This window comes from Mangifera indica, unplaced genomic scaffold, assembly GCF_011075055.1.
Source record: "Mangifera indica cultivar Alphonso unplaced genomic scaffold, CATAS_Mindica_2.1 Un_0027, whole genome shotgun sequence".
NCBI lineage: Eukaryota > Viridiplantae > Streptophyta > Magnoliopsida > Sapindales > Anacardiaceae > Mangifera > Mangifera indica.
In genome coordinates, this window is record NW_025401119.1 from 97,633 (window position 1) to 121,003 (window position 23,371).

Sequence of the window (23,371 nt, forward strand, 5' to 3'; positions counted from 1 at the left end):
ACGGTGGCACATTCTCTTTTGGCAACCAACCCTCTCTGCCCGAGATCTAGCAAACATCCATCCCTCTTTCTCTTTGATGATTGGGCTTTGTCTTCGACACAATTCGAGATGTAAAAGAGATGTCGTTTTGTTGTCATTAAGCCTCTCTTCGTCATCCGTTTTACACCGCGACAAGGATGTCTTTTCGTCATCATCTTCGCATCTCTCTTTGTTGTTCGTGTCTTCAGCCTTTCTCCCACACGTTTTCAGCATCTCCTTAGCTTGCATCAACCCTACGAAATGGATCTTGAAAAGTCACTACAAAACAACAGATTCGTTGCGTCACATCTTTGGTTGGAGACTGAGCCCAATCGTTGAAGAGAAAACGGGATTGATGTCGACTTAGTCTCAAATAAAAAAGATAGCTGAAGATGAAAGAAGTTGGTCACCGTAGAGGATGTGCCACCATTGGGGGTAAAACTAACTGAAGAATTAATAGAAGTTGAATAAGGGGATGAATATTTAGGTTTTTGAAAATTAACAATTATCACTTTGGGAAAGCACTAAACCTTAGGTGGGAATAAGTCCTTGCCAATATTTTTACTCGCAAAAATTTCCATTGCATTGCCAATATACAAGTTGATGTAATGGGGTGAAAAGAAAACACGCTATAGCATATCCACAATAATCTTCCACGCTTCTTATTATTATTATTAGTATTATCATAATTTTAAGCGAAATGGAAGTTTGCGTGGCTTATCAGGAGAGCTAAAATAAATGAATTATTGCGGAAGAAACATGAAAAAGAAGGGAGTGGGGTCTTCGAAAAGAAAGGGTAGGCAAGGTGAGTGGGTTGTGAAATGAAGATGGGGGGCAGCTTCCATAATAATTTGAAGTTTCAAAACCTCATCCCAATCTGACTATCTCTTAGGGTCGAATAAACCATTATATATAATGCCCAATCTCGTAACTATTGTATTAGATAAGTTAAGTGTTTAATTTTAAAATATCCGTGAAAAAGATTTGAACTCCGTTTTCTCTTCTGTATGAAAGTCATTCATTACCACTCAAAGTACCCATTAAAGGCCATGATTGTTCATCTTCATTGATGAGTGAAACCGCAAAAAATTGAAGGTGGTGTTCGAATACTCACTCAGCATTTTATACTTTACGTATTAAGAAGGCTACTACACATCTACCCAGAATAACAAGAGCTATTAATTTGGGGCTTCCTTCCTTCAACGCAACTGCACTTTCTTCAGCAACGGCGTGCAAGTCAAAACGATGAATCTGAAAGCAACAAATCAGCCCATAATAATGGCCTTGTTATTGATACAGGGCTCACCTTTGTTTCAGGACTGACTCAAAGGCTACGCGGGTTCAAACATTGCAATTGAATCACATATTTCGTATATTGAGTTTATAATTTTTTATATTATTTATTACATATCGTTTTATAAAATATTTTTAAAAAAATAAAATTATAAAAAATTATAACTAATATATCATCAATTTTAAAAATATTATATATTTTTAAAAATTTAAAATTTTTAATATAATATTATTCAATCAATAATATATATCATATTATATAATATATACAGTATCATATCATAATCTATTTATTATTATAATATATATTCTACAAAATAACAAAAATATTCTATGATATTTTAAAATTAAACAAGGGAAACAAATTTTGTTTGGAACTTAAGTGGAAATGTACCAACAATATAAACCTTAGGTGGGAAATTTTAAGGATATTAATTAAAATAGACACAAAAGTTTTTGTCTAAACTTTGTTAGGTAAACTTTGAGTGATTTTACTTTTCTAAGTAAATTTAATTTTGTTTTCAATAATACCCTTCTCGACTAATCATGTTAGATTCGACATATATTTTTTCAACAACCTTTTCTTTTAGAGTATACTCTATGTTTTATAAGTTATGATTTGAAGATTCAAAAACTTATTCAAAAACAAATCAATTTTTGGTGTAATACAGATCGAAACAAAAAAATAAACATAAGTACAAAGAATGGGTACGATTGCGTGTGGGTGCCAAGAAGTGCGCGCACCCACAAGCACTCATTATATATATATAATATAATATAATATAATGAGTGTGTGCAGGTGTGAAGAAGTATCCGTACACACCCATGCACACCCGCTTGCACTCGTACCATTCTTTGCAATTTTATTTATCTTTTCATTCCGTTTTCATTTCGATCTGTATTAAAACAAAAAATTATTAGTGTTTGAATAAGTTTTTGAATCTTCAAATCATAACTTACCAAATATAGTATGCTCAAAGGTAGTAAAAAAAAAATTATACCGAATCTAACGTAATTAGCCAAGAGAGGTATTATTGAAAACAAAATTAAATTTACTTAGAAAAATAAAATCACTATAAATTTACCTAAAAAAGTTTAGGTAAAAAAATTAGTGTCTATTTTAATTATCATTCGGAAATTGTGTTCTGCCTAATGTGAATAATTATACATTGAATAAGGCTGAGTATCACTTCCCAAAGAATGAAGTCCCATTAAAGTTCAGTAAGAAATTGATTTGTTTTAAGGCCAAAAGAGTTGTTGCGGCCTAAGGTTTGTTGAATCCTTAAATTGGTATATACTAAGTATTAAAAATTCAAACGTCAACCCATAAGCTATTAATTAATTTTAAGAGCAAAATTATCATTTAACTAATAACATATTACAAATAATAAAACTTATTTTATTTTCCCTTTTAGTTTAGAAAATTAACAATTTATTCCTAGAATTAAGTTCTAAAAAGTTATATTTTTCTCTTAGGGTTTTAATTTTTCAAGAACAATTTTTCAACGAACAATCGACTACTCAAACACTCTCTCTCCCTCTAGATGATGTCTTTCTCTCTCTAACATTGCTTTGGACACTCACTCCAACACAATTAGTCCAAATCTAGAATTGACGAAGATGAGATTCATCTTCATCAATTCATTTTGAATCAACTAGACGAATCTCGTCTCTGGCATGAAAGAATAATGAAGATGTGTTCTAGGTATTTATAATGAACGCCTTTGTTTGGACGAAGGGACTCGTCTTGTCAATTGTTTTGTACCTTCATCTAGTTGAATCGATGCTCCAAAGACGAGATTCGTCCAGTGATCCCTTCGTGCTAGAGATGAGCTTCATCCCTCCAAAGATGATGACGCTAGAGAAGGAGAAGGAGAAGGAGAAGGAGAAGGAGAAGGGGGAGACGGTCGCCGGAGGGAGAGAGTGCTAGAGAAAAACTAGAGAAATGAAAATTTAGCAGAGGGGGAAATGTAACTTTTTAAAATTTAATTATGAGAAGAAATTGTCAATTTTCTAACCCAAAAGAAGAAATGAGATAAGTTCTATTATTGTTAATATGTTATTAGTTAAATAATGATTTTATCCCTGAAACTAATTGATTATGTTAATTTTAACAATCTATGAGTGAGAATTTGAATTTTCAATATTTAACAAATATTTCTTTAAAGATTCAATGACCCTTGGGTGGGATTAGGGTTGGATTCAAGTCTAGCCGAGCTCAAGCTCGACGAGCCAAAAAATTCATTACTCGAATTTGGCTCGCTCACAAGTCGAGCTGCTCGCGAGCTTGACTCAAGTAGGCTCAACGAGCCTGATCATGAGCTAAGCTCGACAAGCTCAAAAGGAGCTTGTTCAAAGCCCATATGTTTCTGCTTTCTTTTTAATAATCTGAAACTAAATTGAATTATAATAACTCATCTAATAAAATCAAACTACATAAATATTATTATTTCAATCCAAATTCATTAAGCAACCAAAAAAAATAAAACAACAAAAAGTATAGAATTCCTCATCATTCAAAATATGAAATTTATATAATTAAGGGCAAAGTTACTTAATTCTATTATGAAAAGAAATCTTATAAACTAAAAAATCAATATGTAACAAATTAACAATAACACTATATAAATAATAAACTTCAATTCTATTAAATACAACAAACAAAGATGAATAGTATTCTTTAAAAAGTACTTTAAGAAATAGCCAGAAAAAGAATACTGTCTTTTGGCATCTAAGCCACCAATGCAAATTTATTTGTAAAATCCCATGACTTGCTTTATTCATATTCAAATTTTTCAATAAATTTTGTATCTACCAATTGAGATTGTCCAAAAGAAGCCGACAAAAGGTTTAGTTTGAAATTAAAAACTTAGTTCAAGATCAAGGAATTAAGACTCAATTTCAATTTAAAAATAATTTAATTTTGAATTTAATTTAAATAAGTTTAAATTCAAATATTTTAATTAACTCAAACACCCGGTTTTTAAAATAAACCTAACTTGTATATTGAAACAGCGTGGATCAAATCAAGTTATAATGGCAAGTGGCTAATTAACTATCTCAAGTATCAACTGAACTTGAGCTAAATATTATATAGTAAGCTACAAAACATACCTGCAAAAAGTTATCAAATTTCTATCTCTTTCCCAGCTACTAAGAAGCTGCCAAGGAAGCCCTAAGACCTTAAAAAGAAGATCATAGGTTCAACTTGTTTGGCGCCCAAGTTTAAAATTTTCGTTTGCTTGCTAACACCCTGCCTCGGCTTTGCTCGGCTCAAGGTCAAACTTGTTTATATATAACTTGCTTTGAATTCATTCTAACCAAGTTCAAAAAAATTCAATTTGAATCTAACCTTAAGTGAGAATAAGTCTTCCGACCTTGTTTTAAACATGTTAATAGAAATTCTGAATAAAGTGGTTGGATCAGCAAGGCCCAATAAAAAATTGTAAGTACCGCGAGACCGTGATCAAGTTCAAATTAAGGGCCATAAGAGAAAACATTTTGTAATATATTAGTTCTATACGATCCCTATGTATTACCTGACAAGGCCCTCCCGTCCAAATATTCTGATTTCAATCTTTGTATTTATCTAATTAAAGACATTAAGAGGCATTTGGTTCCGTATTTAAATATTACCTTAATAATCCATCTTTTATTCTAATCTTTTATTACCAATGCTGACGTGACAAGTAATATAGGTGATAATCTGATTACCACATTCACCTTAGGTATTTAAAGATTATCAAGATAATCTTGACTTTATTATAATTATATTATTATTTATTAATTTTTTAAAATAAAAATAAATTTATTATTAATTAATATGATAAATAATATAAAAAATATTTAAAAATAATTATATTTAAGGGTATTTAAGTAAAATAATTTACTAGTGATCTTTTATTACTTTTAACCAAACACAATAATTATTTATATCTACCAAATTTTATCAAACATAATAATTATTTTATACCTGATAATCTTTTAAGTAATCTATCTTTCAAGATAATATTTTTATTTTGATAATAAAACATTACCCAAACCAAACGCCCCCTAAGTGATTTGAAGATTTATCACTTCGAGATGTTTGAGACAATAGATGCTACTGCCTCAAAATAAGATCGATTTATTTCCCTTGAACTGAATTTGATAGAGTTTATCAGAATAAAATAAGATATTAGTGTTGATAGCATGTTTATTTTTCCCTGAAGCCTCTGTTCACTAAGAGAAATATATTCTATAATCAAGATCAACCATCCATATGAAATTTTTTTTATGGATTTATCCAGTGAACATGTTAACAATGTATACTTGTATTACACCAAGACGTTAATAAATAACTTTAACACATGAAATCTATCATTATCCTCCTATGAAATCGTTCAACACTATGATAATTCTATCTATATTACCCATATCTTTAGTTAAAATAATCTCATAATAATGAATGTTTTAAGAACACTTACCTAATGTAAATATAAGTTCCTTAAAAAAAATTGACATGCACTGAACCTCTCCTCATAATTCAACCATTCTAAGCATATTTATCTAATTATATAAATAATATTAAGATAATGAACTATCAAGTATTATTAATTAAAAATATGATTACAAAATACACTGGTGTCGATTGGCTTTACAGCATTCCCCTCACACCTCTTGCTAAAACCTTTAACATTTCAAAACAATGAAACAAGAGGCAACTCCTAATTTCATTAATTTATGGATTCATTCCATGAATATCACCAGACACAGATCCTAATATAAGTGATTTTGAGATGTGAGGGTCACATTAAAAATCACTTCCATCACCACTTATTCAGAGAAACTAGTCCTCAAATATATGAAACAAACATTAAGAGCTTGAATATCATTCTGCCTGTGATTAGCACCTCATTTCCTGATGAAGGTAATGCCTTTCTGAATACTTCCTGCCAACTCTTTCTTCGCCTTTTCCAAGCCAGCTCTGTTCACAGTTCGCAACAAAGGAAGAATTTCAAACTAGTTGCAGAATGAGAATAGGTTTTGTATTTATAACCAACAATAAAAACTAAGACAAGAAAAATAAAATTAGATGTAAATAATAACAGACCTCTCATACTCATTGAGGGGGCCAAGTGGGTAAATTTCCTCAACTCCATTACGGCCAAGCCGAACTTTTGATGCGAAGAAAGGCAGTTCAGTCACCTATAAAAGCCAACAAGTATGGTCATAGGCAGACACCATAATTTTGTGAGGCAATAAGAATCATAGAGGAAAAATATTAAGACATGTTCTGCTAAAAAAGGATTCATTTAAAACCTGAGAAGCCACGTATGCACATTCAACAATATTTGCATCCCCTCTCAAGCCCCGCAGACATGCATCAGCAAATTTGACAGCAGCATACGCCTGTATGTTTTATCCACATTTTTCATGGTCACATTGTGTGCTAACTTAGCAAGGGAAGAATGGATATAATTGAAAGACAAAGGTGAGAATGTTGTGAATAGTAATTTTACTGAAACTACAAACCATTGACAGTGTGGCAGAACCAGTTCCTGCTTTTGCCTGCAATATCAGCAACAGTTACTCAACTACGTTTATTACATAGTAAAGAACAAAACCAAATCACAAAGAATTCAGCAAAGAATTATCAACTGAAGTCCAAATGATAGTGATGTGAGCATATAAATATAAGTTGAGCAACATTCCATGCAGCATGCCATAAAAAAACCAAATCCATCTTGATCCTCTTTGAAATTGACATAAAATTAGCCTACTCAACAAAAACCACCTTCCATTAAAAGGCAAAAAAAGCATCAAAATGGCTAACATAAAGTCAAAAAATAGATAAGAATCCGATGACCAATTCAATGACAAATTTATGGTTTCATTAAACGTAGTAAAACTACTCAATGCAGGAAGATGTGGCATACAACCCATGCTACTCAGCAACATTACACACACAATAGGACACATGATCAGGAGACTCTTCTATTGCTACATATTGAAAATCCATGATCAGGGTCAGATAATGCATCAAAAAGAGTCAGGCAAAGGATTAATCTCCTTCATCCTACATTATTCTGCCTGGCACAGGATCAGACAATGAAAACTCATAACAACAGGGTTAGAAAATGCATCTACAAGATTCAGACAAAGGATTATTGTATTTCATCCTACACAATTTTGCCTTGCAGTGGATCATATGAAGCAACTAGTCTCAGCACTGACAAAAGCTGGAATCTTTTTAATCAACCAACTTTTTAGAATTGCATCAAAATATCTGTTCGCAGTTGTATTAGGTAAATGCAAAGTCAGCTTAAAGAAATTTTAGGCCTTAGACACAATTCTAAAATTAGGTCTGTTCATATATGATGAAAAGTGCTTATGCTTTTATAACACACAAAGTCTTCAAAACTGGAGAAGAAAGAGTATTGAATTCAATGTTATTTGTTACTATAACATAATAATAATGCCTGGATAACACAAACGCACACTAGTTTGTGATCATGGTTCCTATTCTCCAGATCTTCATTGAAAACATTATTTTTATAAAATTATAACTGCTCTGCCGGGAGAATACACATACAAGAAATTTGATTGAAGAGAACAAATCAACTTTTAGCTTGAATCATGAAGAGAGAAAATCCTAGAAAACAAAGTTAAAAAACATTTGTAGCTCTACATTTGAAAATTTTCTAAGAATGCATTTATATATGAATGAAACAGTAATTTCTGGCTTTTAGACTTTCTTCCACACTTTTCCGTTATACAAATGGATATTTGTACAAAGAATTCAGGACCTAAAACTAGTAATAATCTGTACAAATAGGAAAAAGAATTGAGAAAAGGAAAATAAAATAAAAGGCAATCGAGGCAATCCTAAGAAAGATATTCTCCAATCAAACCAAATCAGTCAATGGTAGACTTTTTAATCAATACTTGATCGACTTTCCAACAATAGAGAACTTTAATTTCAAAAGTACAAAAAACATAATTAAGCAGGGTCTTAACTAAGCGAGACCTTAACAAAAATTATATAGTTCAATTGAATGTTTCAAATAGGGGCCTTAATTAAGGGATGACCACATAAAATAGGGTCTTAACTAGGATTAACCTAAATGGAACTAATAAACATTCAAATCAACATTAGTAAATGAGGGCCTACTTCAAGGGGAGGCCTAACTACCTAAGATAATTGCCTCACTTGCCTATCTCTTGAGCTGCTTTGAAGGTAAGTAAGTTTTACAAAGCTAGAACCTATGTGTTTTCTAGTGAATTCTACCTAGCGCACTTCACAGTCTCATAACTTGACCTTAACAAAAATTATATAGTTCAATTGAATGTTTCAAATAGGGGCCTTAATTAAGGGATGACCACATAAAATAGGGTCTTAACTAGGATTAACCTAAATGGAACTAATAAACATTCAAATCAACATTAGTAAATGAGGGCCTACTTCAAGGGGAGGCCTAACTACCTAAGATAATTGCCTCACTTGCCTATCTCTTGAGCTGCTTTGAAGGTAAGTAAGTTTTACAAAGCTAGAACCTATGTGTTTTCTAGTGAATTCTACCTAGTGCACTTCACAGTCTCATAACTCCAGATATTTTATTGACAGGTTTATTTTTGTATAGGTTAGCTATACACAATTTAGTATGAGTCATACAAACATTCAAAACAAACAGAGAAAAACTTGCAATCAACATATTTCTCACAATGGCTTTTTTATTTTTGGAGAGGTGTGTAGAACAATTAAACGAAATATTATAACTTTATAGTTCAAAGATTCTCCATATTAAGCTATCTAAGAGCTGTTACAGCTGAGAGAATGTCCATTACAATTTGGTTTAAGGCAATACCATTCTTCAAAGCCATAAATTGGGCTTGATGACCTCAGATCTGTCAAGAAGTCTTCTTAATTCTGGAAAAAAAATAAATGATCTTGCAACTATTAAACAATTTGCCTAATCACCCAAAGCTAAAAGGTGGAGAAAGAGCAAATCTACTCCTAAAGGAGTATGGCCTGATGCTATGCCATGTTATCTCTATTAATACCAATATGATCCGTACACGTAAGCTGAATCTTATGGTAAAAGAACTATAGTAATAAGTCAGGCAAGCTGCATAAATTAAATTCATCATACGATCTTATGCCACATTGACATCAGTTGGACCAACAATTTCACCAGTCACTCAAGCTCTGATTCTTAACAAATTGGAAACCAACAGGAAGAACCATATATGAGCATTAATAGCGGTCCAGGATAGATAATTTCAAATATGTTTCCACTATATTTTCAGTTTAACAATATCAAAAATAGGAAAATAATCATCAATGTACCTGAACAACTTCTGTTCCACCATTTTGAATACGGTCTGTCAAGTAGTCAATTTCTTTGGGGTTGAAGGAGCATGGTGGTTTAACCTGTTGATAACAAAACAACAATAGATACAACAAGAAAACAATAACATAAAAATCAAAGAAATTTATACAAGAATTAACATAAATTAGAAAGTGAAAAGTCCCTCTAATACCTGAGACAGAAGAGGTAAAATGGTAACCCCTGCATGACCACCAACAACTGGAACATCAACTTCCCTAGGATCAAGGCCCAAGACTTCTGCCTACAGCAAGCCCAAGAGAATATAATAAAAAGATAAAGTTAAAACCACTGGAATCTGAAATGGTTTATAGGAAAGCATATAAAACAATAATGAAGGAAACCTAACTAAGCACCTATCTTTTATCAACTTTAAAAACCAACAGGATGCATCCAGAACATGGACCACAACTTGGAAATGTATAGCTAAACGTTTCATACACCACCATACATCTCAATTCAGGGTAGAAACGTCTCAAGCTTTACTTGCCAAGAGTAATATTATCGCTTCATGAAAGCGTTACAAAAAATTGTTCTCATAGGTATAAACAATATGCATAAGAAATGAATCCCAGCTGGAAGATCATACAAGCTTGGATATCACAACTAAAACTGCTTGCAGATTAATAAATGAGTTCAAAACAAAGCAAAATCATGAATGATGTATTTGAAACTGGACCTAAATATAGCATAAGGCATAGAAGTCTATGACATAATCGGGGTAGCAAGGCATACCACAAAAGTATTAGCTCTAACAACATCAAGCATTGTGACTCCCAAAAGCCGGTTTGGATCGTATGTGCCAGCTTTCTTGAAAACCTCAGCCGCAATTGGAACTGTGGAATTAACAGGATTACTAATCAAGTTGACAATAGCTTTTGGGCAGCATTTTGCTATTCCTTCACAAAGTGTCCTAACAATTCCGGCATTAATGTTGAACAAATCATCCCTAGTCATTCCAGGTTTCCTAGGAACACCAGCCGGGATGATCACAAGGTCCATGCCTGTAAGGGCATCCTCAAGTTGTTGTTGCCCCAAAAATCCCCGCACCTAGAAATCCAACATAATTTGACTTTTAAGCATTCAATTGTCCATAATCACAAATCAATTCTGAACCTACCCATGAAAATCTACAACTTCTCAGCTGGCAATTTCAAAACTATTTCTTACTAATCAAACTTATAAATAATTGCCGAGAAATAACATACAACAGCGCCAGTGTCCATGTGGCTGATATCAGCAGTAACACCGGGAGTGTTGACCACATCATATAAATGAAGAACTGAAACCAACGGATTCATCTTCATTAACATTGCAAGAGGTTGTCCAATTCCTCCAGCTGCTCCTAATATCGCCAGTTTGAATCCTGGTGATCCACCTTTTGCCCTGCAATTCTCCCTCATCAAACCGGAAGTCTCCTCCACCTAATCATCAATTTTCAAAATTAATTTCAACATCACCAACGGCGATAACAAAATCAAGAAACAGAGAAACAGTTCATACGCAGTAATTAACCTGAAGATTAGGAGGATTAAGATGAGCTGCAAGTCTAGCAATCCGTTGATTGACTTGTGAAGTGGGCTGCATCGTTTCGTGTTCAAAGTTATTCAGAAATTTGTATAGCTGTGGACTTTCCTAGTATCTGCGAGCTGAAAAGTTGGGAACTTTTTGTGAATTTATAAAAATTGGTTGAGGGCCGGAATTAAATCTAAAAACTGTGATAAGGGATGAGAGCACAGCACCGTTGATTTGAATTGGGATGCGTGGAAACTGATCTTATCCACCACCGGTCCCACTTCGGTTCCTCGTTTTAATTATGGGTACGTTATGGGACATAAAAAGGAGGGCATATCTAATACTATATATATATATTTGGGCAATTAATTTTAACTAAGCGCTTATATCCACCTAAGTTTTGATATATTTTTAAAATTTTATTTATAAAGTTTTTAATGGAGGTCATCCTAATCGAGCCATTATAAGTTGTGCTAAACCAATATTCAACTTAAGATATCCATTTGGGCCGCTGCTAAGGCTGTCTAATACAAAAACACCACAAGTAATTCTCTAAGCTTCGGTTGACGGTTTCTATTTGCCCATTCGTTTGAGGATAGTAGGAGAAGCTGAACTTTAGTTTTGCACCCATTGCCCTAAAGATTTCTCCTCAAAATTGGCTCAAGAATACTCAATCTCGATTCGAAACTATAGAACAGAAAAATTCATGCAACTTAACAATTTCTTGAATAAATTTTTGGGCAACTTCAGTAGTTGTGAAAGGGTGTCTAAGTGGTAGAAAATGCTCGTACTTGGTCATTCGATCAACAATGCCCAAGATCGTATCCTCCTGTCCAGCTTTCGAAAGCCCTTTAATAAAATCCATTAATATATCTTCCCACACTTTAGTTGGAATTGGTAATGGTTGAAGTAACCCAGCTAGTGAAGTTGCTTCATACTTCATTCGTTGGCAAGTGTATCATTTGTATACAAATCTCTTTATGTCAGCCTTCATACCCTCCCAAAATAAAACTGTTGTTGCTCTTTTAGAAGTTCTAAAGAATTCAGAGTGACCTCTGTATGGAGAAGAATGGAATTCACTCAAGAACATGGGAATAAAATATGAGTTTTTAGGTAAAACCAACCTGCCATGGTATAGAAGTCTTCCATTTCTCAAGTGATAACCTTCATGGGACTTAGGATCATTCAATAAATCATGAATTAAGCCTTGGAGCTTTGCATCTTCTGTCACTTCACGTTCCATTTCTTCCAATCCTACCATTTTAGCTATTGTTACTGCCTTTAATTCTTTCTCGAATTTAGGATTTCATGATAATGCATCAGCGTCTTTATTCTCACATCCAGGTTTGTATTGAATCTCAAAATCAAATCCAGGCATTTTTATAACCCATTTCTGTTGATCGCTGCCAATAACCTGCTGATCCATAAAAAATCGTAGGCTCTATGGTCCGTTCGTACTTTAAAATGGCGGTCAAGTAAATAATGCTGTCATTTCCAAAATGTCATAACAATCGTCATTAATTCACGCTTGTAAATTGATTTACTATGATTTTGAATCGAAAGAGTCTTGCTAATAAAGGCCACAAGTCTGCCTTCTTGCATTAAAACAGTGCCCAATCCCATCCCCGAAGCATCTGTCTCGATAACAAATTCCTTTGAAAAATTTAGAAGAGCAAGTATAGGAACAGAAATCATAGCTTCCTTCAATTTCTCAAACATTGCAGAAGCTTTGATATTCCATAAGAATGCTTTTTTTTTTTAATAGTCGTGTGAGGGGTTTCGCAATTATTCCATACCTATGCATGAACCTTCAATAAACCTCGTCAATCCCAAAAACCCCCGTAGGTCTCATATGTCTCAAGGTGTAGGTCATTTTTTCATTGCTTGTACTTTTCTAGAGTCTGTTTCCACGCCCGTTGCTGAGACAACGTGTCCCAAATAATCAATCTTAGACTGCCTAAAAGCATTTTTTTTCTAATTCACGACTAACTGATGATCTCTTAATAATTTCAATACTATTCTCAAACGTTTTTCATGATCTTTGAACTGCCAACTATAAACTAATATGTCATCAAAAAAGAACAAAACAAAACGACAAAGATAGGGGCGAAAAATCTCATTCATTAGTCCTTAAAAGGTTGTTGGAGCATTCGAAAACTCGAAAGGCATCACTAGGAACTCATAGTGCCCGTCATGAGTTCTAAAAGTTGTTTTCTCCATATCCTCTTCACGAACTTGAATCTGATGGTATCCAGATTTCAAATCCAATTTATTGAATACTATAGCTCTTGTCAACTCATCCAATAATTCTTCAATAATTGGAATGAAAAATTTATCTGAAATAGTTACTTTATTTAAGGCGTGATAGTCCACGCAAAAACATCATCTGTCATCTTTTTTTTTCACTAAAAGTATCGGGCTCGAAAATAGACTAACACTCGGTCTTATGATTCCCACTGCCAGCATGTCTTGCACCTTTTTCTTGACTTCATTTTTTTGGAAGTAAGGGTAACGATACGACCGTATATTTGGAGGTTGTACATTTGGCATCAAACGTATGGCGTGGTCATGATCTCTTTTGGGTGGCAGCCTAGTACGCTCCCTGAATAAATCTTCATATTCCCTTAACAATTCCTCTAATCTCGGCTCTACCGTCAATTGCTCAGGTTTTTTAATTATTGTCATTTCTTTATATTCCACCAAGTAGCCTTTCCCTCTATCAACTAAAGAATTTATCAGAGCCTTTAGAGTTACTTCCAAGCAGTAAAGAGCCAAGTCACCTTTGATCTCTACTCGTTGGCCCTCCCAACCAAACTTCATAGTCTGCATTTTCCAATTTATCTTCACTTCACCCAACTGGCACAGCCAATCAACTCCCAATATTACATCAACACTGCCTAAATCAAAAAGAAAGAAATTTTGGACTATAGAAATCCCCTGAAACTCCAGCTTTACTTGGTTGCATTTCCCTCCTCCTCTAATTTTTCTTTCATCACCCAAGGTGACTAAGAACTTGGTCGACATAATTGGTAACTTCAACTCCTCTGCTACTGTCTTAGAGATAAAACTATAGGTACCCCACTGTCCAGCAAAATCATCACCATTCATCCCTTAATTTCTCTGATAAACTTCATGGTTTTTGGGTTATTAAAACTGTTAACTGAGCAAGAATGCAAGGTAAGTTCCATCTTTTTCTCTTCCACCATCGAACCTTCTTCCTCCTCTCTCACCCTTATTTCTTCCTTATCCTCATCTTTCAAAGCTATCATCACCCTCAATTGTTGATTCTTACACTTGTGTCCAAGATAATATTTGTCATCACACTTAAACCAAAGCCTCTTCTCTAGCTTCATACGAAATTCCTCATCTGAGAGTCACCAATAAGCTCTCTCTCTCAATGGTTGGCTCGTTGAGGAAATGAAACTCATCGCTGTCAAGTGCCATCATCTATCCCCTGTGTTTGTTGAAGGAACTGAAATAGGTGAAAAAAGTTGAGTTGGGTTATTAGGGAGTTGAGTCTAAGCAGCTTGGGTTATGGACTGGGTTGGGTGAGTGGGTCGGGTAGTCTGTGGGGTTGGGTTGGTGGTGGAAATCCTTGGGCTAGGGTTTTGGTTATTGGAGTGGGCTGGGTTTGAAATTTTGGTTGGGTTGGAGTAATTAAACTAGGTCAGGCTAGTGTTTTAGGCTCTTGGGTACAGGCGACTTGTATAAGTGCTGGGTCAGAGCCCAATTTTGGCGTCTATAACCCAATTTTTGGCTTCCACCTAAATTGTCTTCTCCATCATCTGCTCTAGAATGTTTGGTGAGAACATCTTTACCTCTGTCCAAACATTTTCAGCCAATTCATTCATGAATATTGTTGTCAATGTCTCCTCCGTTATTCTTTTGACCGATGTAGACAATAACTCAAAACGTCAATGAAATTCACAAACTGTGTCTGTCTATTGGAGTAAAAGTAACTCCTCGTAGGGAATTCGATCCTGATCTCCTGGAAAGCGTTTCAATAGCTCATTTTGGAATTCCAACCAACCGGAGAATGCTTGTTGTCTCACCCTCCATTTGAACTAGCTCAAGGTGTCCCCTTCCATACACACTCCCACTACCACCAACTTCTCCCTTTTTGTCAATCTATTAATATCAAAGTATCTTTCTGCCTTGAACACCCAACTGATGGCATCGTTGCCATCGAATAGGGGCAGGTCTAACCACCTATAAGGGAGGTCCCTTATGTTCAACTTAGGTGGCTCTTCCTCTGTTCTCATTTCGTTAATGGCTTCTTCATCTCATGTCCCCTTTTCATTTCTAAGAGTTAGCCCCGCCATTGCTCTCTCCAGATGAGAGTACGATGGGGAGGGTTCTTGGTCAATAGGTGTCTTTCCCCTGTCAATCGTCTCTTTGGCCACCGTAGTGTCTTAGAGGTCTCGTAAATACTCATTTATGATTTCCACACTTGTTTCCAACCTCTCCATTCTCTGATGCATTTCACTCATCCGTGAATCCATCTTATCAATTTGTTCTTTCACCGTCGACATATCTTTTTCTACTGTCTCCATCCTAGTCTCCATTCTCCTCATATTTTAGCTCTGCTACCAAGTGAGGAAGACCTAATTAGAGATCTACAGTACTCGAGCCTCATTCCCCACTTTATAGTCACTCAACACTCTCCCCAATAACATACACAACAAGCACAATACATTCCAAATAATTCACAGAATTGTAAACACATATAATAGATATGAAATTTCAGTTGCATAAATATATTCAATAGTTTTACAAAAGAGTTTCATTACATAATAAAGATTACAATATCACAAGCTAGAGATTTTAGCAGCCAAATCAGAACAAACTTCAATTAAACTACAAAAGACCAAAAACACTCAACTCCCCACACGCTTTCAAGAAGCTTGTACTATTCCTATCAACCTTTTATTCCTGCATCCTACCTGCCCTCTTTTTCCTTTACTGCCTTTTTTATCTTCTCGTTTCCATTTGCCAACTGTCTCCCTTCCAATATTGTGTCACGTTGCTTTTTTTCTTCAGATTGGCTTTGCAACAAAGTAATTGATGACTGTTCTACTTGCTCCAATCCCCTGCTGCCACCTGTTCTAAATCTTGTTCCTTCTTTTCTCTTGCATGTAGTATACACGTGGATTCTAACAATGTCACCATACACGGACCCTAATATAAGCGAATTTGAGATGTGATGGTCACATTAAAAATCACATCCATCACCACTTATTCAGAGAAACTAGTCCTCAAATATATATGAAACAAACATGAAGAGCTTGAATATAATTCTACCTGTGATTAGCGCCTCATTTCCTGATGAAGGTAATGCCTTTCTGAATACTTCCTGCCAACTCTTTCTTCGCCTTTTCCAAGTCGGCTCTGTTCACAGTTCGCAACAAAGGAAGAATTTCTGACTTGTTGCAGAATGAGAATAGGTTTTATATTTTTAACCAATAATAAAAAACTTAAGACAAGAAAAATAAAATTAGATGTAAATAATAAAAGACCTCTCATACTCATTGAGGAGGCCAAGTGAGTAAATTTCCTCAACTCCATTACGGCCAAGCCGAACTTTTGATGCGAAGAAAGGTAGTTCAGTCACCTATAAAAGCCAACAAGTATGGACATAGGCAAACACCATTATTTCGTGAGGCAATAAGAATTAGAGAGGAAAAATATTAAGACATGTTATCCTAAAAACGGATTCATTTAAAACCTGAGAAGCCACATATGCACATTCAACAATATTGGCATCCCCTCTCAAGGCCCGTAGACATGCATTAGCAAATTTGACAGCAGCATACGCCTGTATGTTTTATCCACAATTTTCATGGTCACATTGTGTGCTAACTTAGCAAGAGAAGAATGGATATAATTGAAAGGCAAATGTGAGAATGTTGTGAATAGTAATTTTATTGAAACTACTAACCATTGACAGTGTGGCAGAACCAGTTCCTGCCTTTGCCTGCAATATCAGCAACAATTACTCAACTATGATTACTACATATATATAATAAAATGGTAAAGAACAAGACCAAATTACAGAGAATTCAGTAAAGAAGTATCAACTGAAGTCCAAATGATAGTGATGTGAGCATATAAATTTAAGTTGAGCAACATTCCATGTAGCATGCCATACAAAAAAACCAAATCCATCTTGATACTCTTTTGGCATTGACAAAAAATTAGCCTACTCAACAAAAATCACCTTCCATTAAAAAGGAAAAAAATAGCATCAAAATGGCTAACATAAAGTCAAAAAATAGATAAGAATCTAAAGATCAATTCAATGACAAATTTATGGTTTCATTAATCATAGTAAAACTGCTCAATGCAGGAAGATGTGGCATACAACCCATCCTACTCGGCAACATTACACAGACACAATAGGACACATTGTCAGGAGACTCTTCTATAAAATCCATGATCAGGGTCAGATAATGCATCAAAGGGAGTCAAGCAAAGGATTAATCTCCTTCATCCTGCATTATTCTGCCTGGCACTGGATCAGACAATGAAAACTCATAATAACAGGGTTAGATAATGCATCTACAAGATTCAGGCAAAGGATTATTGTTATTCATCCCACACATTTTTGCCTTGCAGTGGATCATATGAAGCAACTAGTCTCAGCAATGACAAAAGCTGGAATCTTTTTAATCAACCAACTTTTTAGAATTGCATCAAAATATCTGTTCACAGTTGTATTAGGTAAACGCAAAGTAAGCTTAAAGAAATTTTAGGCCTTAGACACAATTCTAAAATTAGGTCTGTTCATATATGATGAAAAGTGCTAATGCTTTTATAACACACAAAGTCTTCAAAACAGGAGAAGAAAGAGTATTGAATTTGATGTTATTTGTTACTATAACATAATAATAATGCTTGGATAACACACACACATGCACACTGGTTTGTGATCATGGTTTCTATTCTCCAGATCTTCATTGAAACCATTATTTTTATAAAATTATAACTGCTTTACTGGGAGAATACACATACAAGAAATTTGATTGAAGAAAACAAATCAACTTTTAGCTTGAATAATGAAGAGAGAAAATCCTAGAAAACAAAGTTAAATAACATTTTTGAAAATTTTCTAAGAATGCATTTATATATGAATGAAACAGTAATTTCTGGCTTTTAGACTTTCTTCCACACTTTTCCATTATACAAATGGAAATTTGTACAAAGAATTCAGGACCTAAAACTAGCAATAATCTGTACAAATAGGAAAAAGAATTGAGAAAAGGAAAATAAAATAAAAGGCAACCAATACAATCCTAAGAAAGATATTCTCTAAGCAAACCAAATCAGTCAATGGTAGACTTTTTAGTCAATACTTGATCGACTTTCCAACAATAGAGAACTTTAATTTCAAAAGTACAAAAAACATAATTAAGCAGGGTCTTAACTAAGTGAGACTTTAACAAAAATTATAAAGTTCAATTGAATGTTTGAAATAGGGGCCTTAATTAAGGGATGACCACATAAAATAGGGTCTTAACTAGGATAATAAACATTCAAATCAACATTAGTAAATGAGGGCCCAATTCAAAGGGAGGCCTAACTACCTAAGATAATTGCCTCCCTTGCCTATCTATTGAGCTGCTTTGAAGTTATGTAAGTTTTACAAAGCTAGAACCGTAGAAAGCCAAAATCATCTTAACAACCATATGTGTTTTCTAGTGAATTCTACCTAGTGCACTTTGCAGTCCCATAACTCCAGATATTTTATTTACAGGTTTATTTTTGTATGGGTTAGCTATACACAATTTAGTATGAGTCATACAAACATTCAAAACAAACAGAGAAAAACTTGCAATCAACATATTTCTCACAATGGCTTTTTTATTTTTGGAGGGGGGTGTAGAACAATTAAACCAAATATTTTAACTTTATAGTTCAAAGATTCTCCATATTAAGCTATCTAATAGTTGTTAACAGCTTAGAGAATGTCCATTACAATTTGGTCTAAGGCAATACCATTCTTCAAAGCCATAAATTGGGCTTGATGACCTCACATCTGTCAAGAAGTCTCCTTAATACTGGGAAAAAAAAAAACAAATGACCTTGCAACTATTAAACAATTTGCCTAATCACCCAAAGCTAAAAAGTGGAGAAAGAGCAAATCTACTCCTAAAGCAGTATGGCCTGATGCTATGCCATGTTACCTCTATTAATACCTATATGATCCACACACGTTAGCTGAATCATACGGTGAAAGAACTATAGTAATAAGTCAGGCAAGCTGCATAAATTAAATTCATCATATGATCTTATGCCGTATTGACACCAGTTGGACCAACAAATTCACCAGTCACTCAAGCTCTGATTCTAAACAAATTGGAAACCAACAGGAAGAACCATATATGAGCATTATTAGCAGTCCAAGATAGATAATGTCAAATATGTTTCCACTATATTTTCAGTTTAACAATATCAAAAATAGGAAAATAATCATCAATGTACCTCAACAACTTTTTTTCCACCATATTGAATACGGTCTGTCAAGTAGTCAATTTCTTTGGGGGTGAAGGAGCATGATGGTTTAACCTGTTGAAAACAAAACAACAATGGATACAACAAGAAAACAATAACATAACAATCAAAGAAATTTACACAAGAATTAACATAAATTAGAAAGTGAAAACTCCCTCTAACACCTGAGACAGAAGAGGTAAAATGGTAACGCCTGCATGACCACCGACAACTGGAACATCAACTTCCCTAGGATCACGGCCCAAGACTTCTGCCTACAGCAAGCTCAAGAGAATATAATAAAAAGATAAAGTTAAAACCACTGGAATCTGAAAATGGTTTATAGGAAAGCATATAAAAGAATAATGCAGGAAACCCAACTAAGCACCTATCTTTTATCAACTTTAAAAACCAACAGGATGCATCCAGAACATGGACCACAACTTGGAAATGTATAGCTAAACGTTTCATACACCACCAAACATCTCAATTCAGGGTAGAAACATCTCAAGCTTTACTTGTAAAGAGTAATATTATTGCTTCATGAAAGCGTTACAAAAAATTGTTCTCATAGGCATAAACAATATGCATAAGAAATGAATCACAGCGGGAAGATCATACAAGTTCGGATATCACAACTAAAACTGATTGCAGATTAGTAAATGAGTTCAAAACAAAGCAAAATCATGAATGATGTATTTGAAACTGGACCTAAATATAGCATAAGGCATAGAAGTCTATGACATAATCGTGTAGCAAGGCATACCACAAAAGTATTAGCTCTAACAACATCAAGCATTGTGACTCCCAAAAGCCGGTTTGGATCGTATGTGCCAGCTTTCTTGAAAACCTCAGCCGCAATTGGAACTATAGAATTAACAGGATTACTAATCAAGCTGACAATAGCTTTTGGGCAGCATTTTGCTATTCCTTCACAGAGTGTCTTAACAATTCCGGCATTAACATTGAACAAATCATCCCTAGTCATTCCAGGTTTCCTAGGAACACTAGCCGGAATGATCACAAGGTCCATGCCTGTAAGGGCATCCTCCAATTGTTGTTGCCCCAAAAATCCCCGCACCTAGAAATCCAACGTAATTTGACTTTTAAGCATTCAATTGTCCATAATCCCAAATCAATTCTGAACCCACCCATGAAAATCTACAACTTCTCAGCTGGCAATTTCAAAACTATTTCTTACTAATCAAACTTATAAATAATTGCCGAGAAATAACATACAACAGCGCCAGTGTCCATGTGGCTGATATCAGCAGTAACGCCGGGAGTGTTGACCACATCATATAAATGAAGAACTGAAACCAACGGATTCATCTTCATTAACATTGCGAGAGGTTGTCCAATTCCTCCAGCTGCTCCTAATATCGCCACTTTGAATCCTGGTGATCCACCTTTTGCCCTGCAATTCTCCCTCATCAAACCGGAAGTCTCCTCCACCTAATCATCAATTTTCAAAATTAATTTCAACATCACCAAAGGCGATAACAAAATCAAGAAACAGAGAAACAGCTCATACGCAGTAATTAACCTGAAGATTAGGAGAATTAAGATGAGCTGCGAGTCTAGCAATCCGTTGGTTGACTTGTGAAGTGGACTGCATCGCTTCGTATTCGAAGTTATTAAGAAATTTGTATAGCTGTGGATTTTCCTAGTATCTGGAAGCTTAGAAATTGGGAACTTTATGTGACTTTATAAAAATTTGGTTGAGGGCCGGAATTAAATCTAAAAAATTGTGAAGAGGACCGTTGATTGACAAACTGATCTTATCCACCACCTTCACCTCATTTCCTCGTTTTAATTATGGGCAGGCTGTGGGACTTAAAAAGGAGGGAATATCTAATACTATATTCAGAAATGATAAATTCGAACTTGTACATATATTTTCATTAGTGAACATTCCCTTCAAGAAATACTGCTCTACCCAACACAAATCCCTTTCCTTACAGACATTATTAGACTATTATGTCATAACTATATCCTACTGCAAGCGTAAGTATTGAAAATCTCACAGATGCCCTTCGTAACAATCTTATGAAAACTATAATGAAAAATCATATTTTCATTAGTGTTCAAAACACTAAACTATGAAACCTGTCTCACACATATATGTAAATATTCTAGGTCATCGTGTGTCATATGAAATTGAGTATTATAAATTGAGACATATTTATAAACTGTTAGCCCATACCTCTCCTAGGAGAGTCGTCTACTCTAAAAAAAGAGAATTCTTTTTTAGTCAAACTTTCAATCACATATTCAAAAAAATTTACAATCGATCAATTGTAAGAGCTATAAACACCTTGATTATGTATTTATGATTGTTTCTTCTATGGATGATAGAATAGAGATCACAAAATCTTACCGTTAGCAATTGTCATTTGTAAGAACATTAAGCATAACATGTTACTTCTGTCTTATTCGATAAGCAAACAATAAGGTATATAGCAGTCATTTCGATCGATAATGTTATACACATACATTAATAAGTAAAATATATAATAAATTTCATTTGGGTAAATTCTATGATATATTTTCTTAAATAAATTTCAATTATATACATTTATTAGGTAATAAAATAAATTAAATTTAAAAAATTGATATCTTTGGAGAATAAAAAATATTCAATAAAAATATTAACATACCTCACAATGTTTATTAATTATAGAATAATAATTTATCTTTCCATAAATTTTTGAATTCTAATTTTAAATTCAATTATCAGTATTTCATTAAAATTTTTGATCAATAGTTATGTTTAAGCATGATTAAACTCTAACAATTTACATGCATGTATACATAAATATAATAATACATCAAATTAGAATTTAATTTTTTGTCAAACATTAAATCAAAATTAATAATCAAAATAGGAAAATTTTAATTTGAAAGCAAACCCTATGACTCAATCAATTCAAAAAAATAAAGCAACCCAAAACTTTATACTAAATGCCTAAATTTACGCTACAACCCAACTGTATGCCAAAGGCCCAAATTCATGCTATAACCCAAAAATATTTAATCCGCAAATTTATGTTAGAACTTCAAAAATACACCTTTGTCCTTGCTGAATTTTTTATCGGCAATATTATGTTAATACAGTTTTAATATATATATATATATATATATATATATATATATATATATATATATATATATATATATTATATGATGAAATATTATTTTATTATTAATTTAAAATTATTCAATTATATCATAATATATTCATATGTATATATATTTATGAACTAAAAATATGTACATATAATTTTATTAATTTTCTATATTACCACGATCCTAAAAGCCCAAAATGACCCCAAATATATAACCCAAAATAACTCAAAGAACTAAAAAACTCAAAAGTGTGTTGTTTTGCCACACCGGGGATTTGGCTTTGAGTGTCCTTAAATGCAAATTATTTTAGGCGAAAGGTCTTATTCCCTCCCAAAGATTACTTATTTTTTAAGTTTTTACTCTTTAACTTTCAGAAACTTTTTTATTAATCCATAGACTATTAAATCTATTAACTTTAAAGGTAAAATCGTCACTTTACATATAATATTAAAAATAAATTAAAATTAATTTTTTTCTCTCTCTTAGGGTTTACTTTTTAATCTTTGGTTGCTCCTCTAACACTATCTTTGGTGGTCTCTTCCTTTGACTAGTTGTGT

The 23,371-nt window shown here is 33.7% G+C and overlaps 1 protein-coding gene across 2 annotated transcripts; it reads right to left on the minus strand.

The window, feature by feature from the left end:
* Positions 1-5,877: 5,877 nt before the first annotated feature.
* On the minus strand, positions 5,878-21,477 carry LOC123206200 (malate dehydrogenase, glyoxysomal). Of its 2 annotated transcripts, none has more exons than XM_044623342.1 (9): positions 21,232-21,477; positions 20,925-21,140; positions 20,452-20,766; positions 19,871-19,960; positions 19,677-19,760; positions 17,134-17,169; positions 16,921-17,010; positions 6,404-6,498; positions 5,878-6,277 (listed from the first exon to the last, which is right to left on the minus strand). In XM_044623342.1, the coding sequence occupies exons 1-9, from the start codon at positions 21,301-21,303 to the stop codon at positions 6,205-6,207; spliced, it is 1,071 nt and encodes a 356-aa protein (XP_044479277.1). In that variant the 5' UTR covers positions 21,304-21,477; the 3' UTR covers positions 5,878-6,204. The 2 variants fall into 2 exon arrangements, with proteins under 2 accessions (XP_044479277.1, XP_044479276.1); XM_044623341.1 differs by lacking the exons at positions 16,921-17,010; positions 17,134-17,169; positions 19,677-19,760; ... (2 more) ...; positions 20,925-21,140; positions 21,232-21,477 and adding exons at positions 6,613-6,702; positions 6,826-6,861; positions 9,641-9,724; ... (2 more) ...; positions 10,889-11,104; positions 11,196-11,359.
* Positions 21,478-23,371: the final 1,894 nt, after the last annotated feature.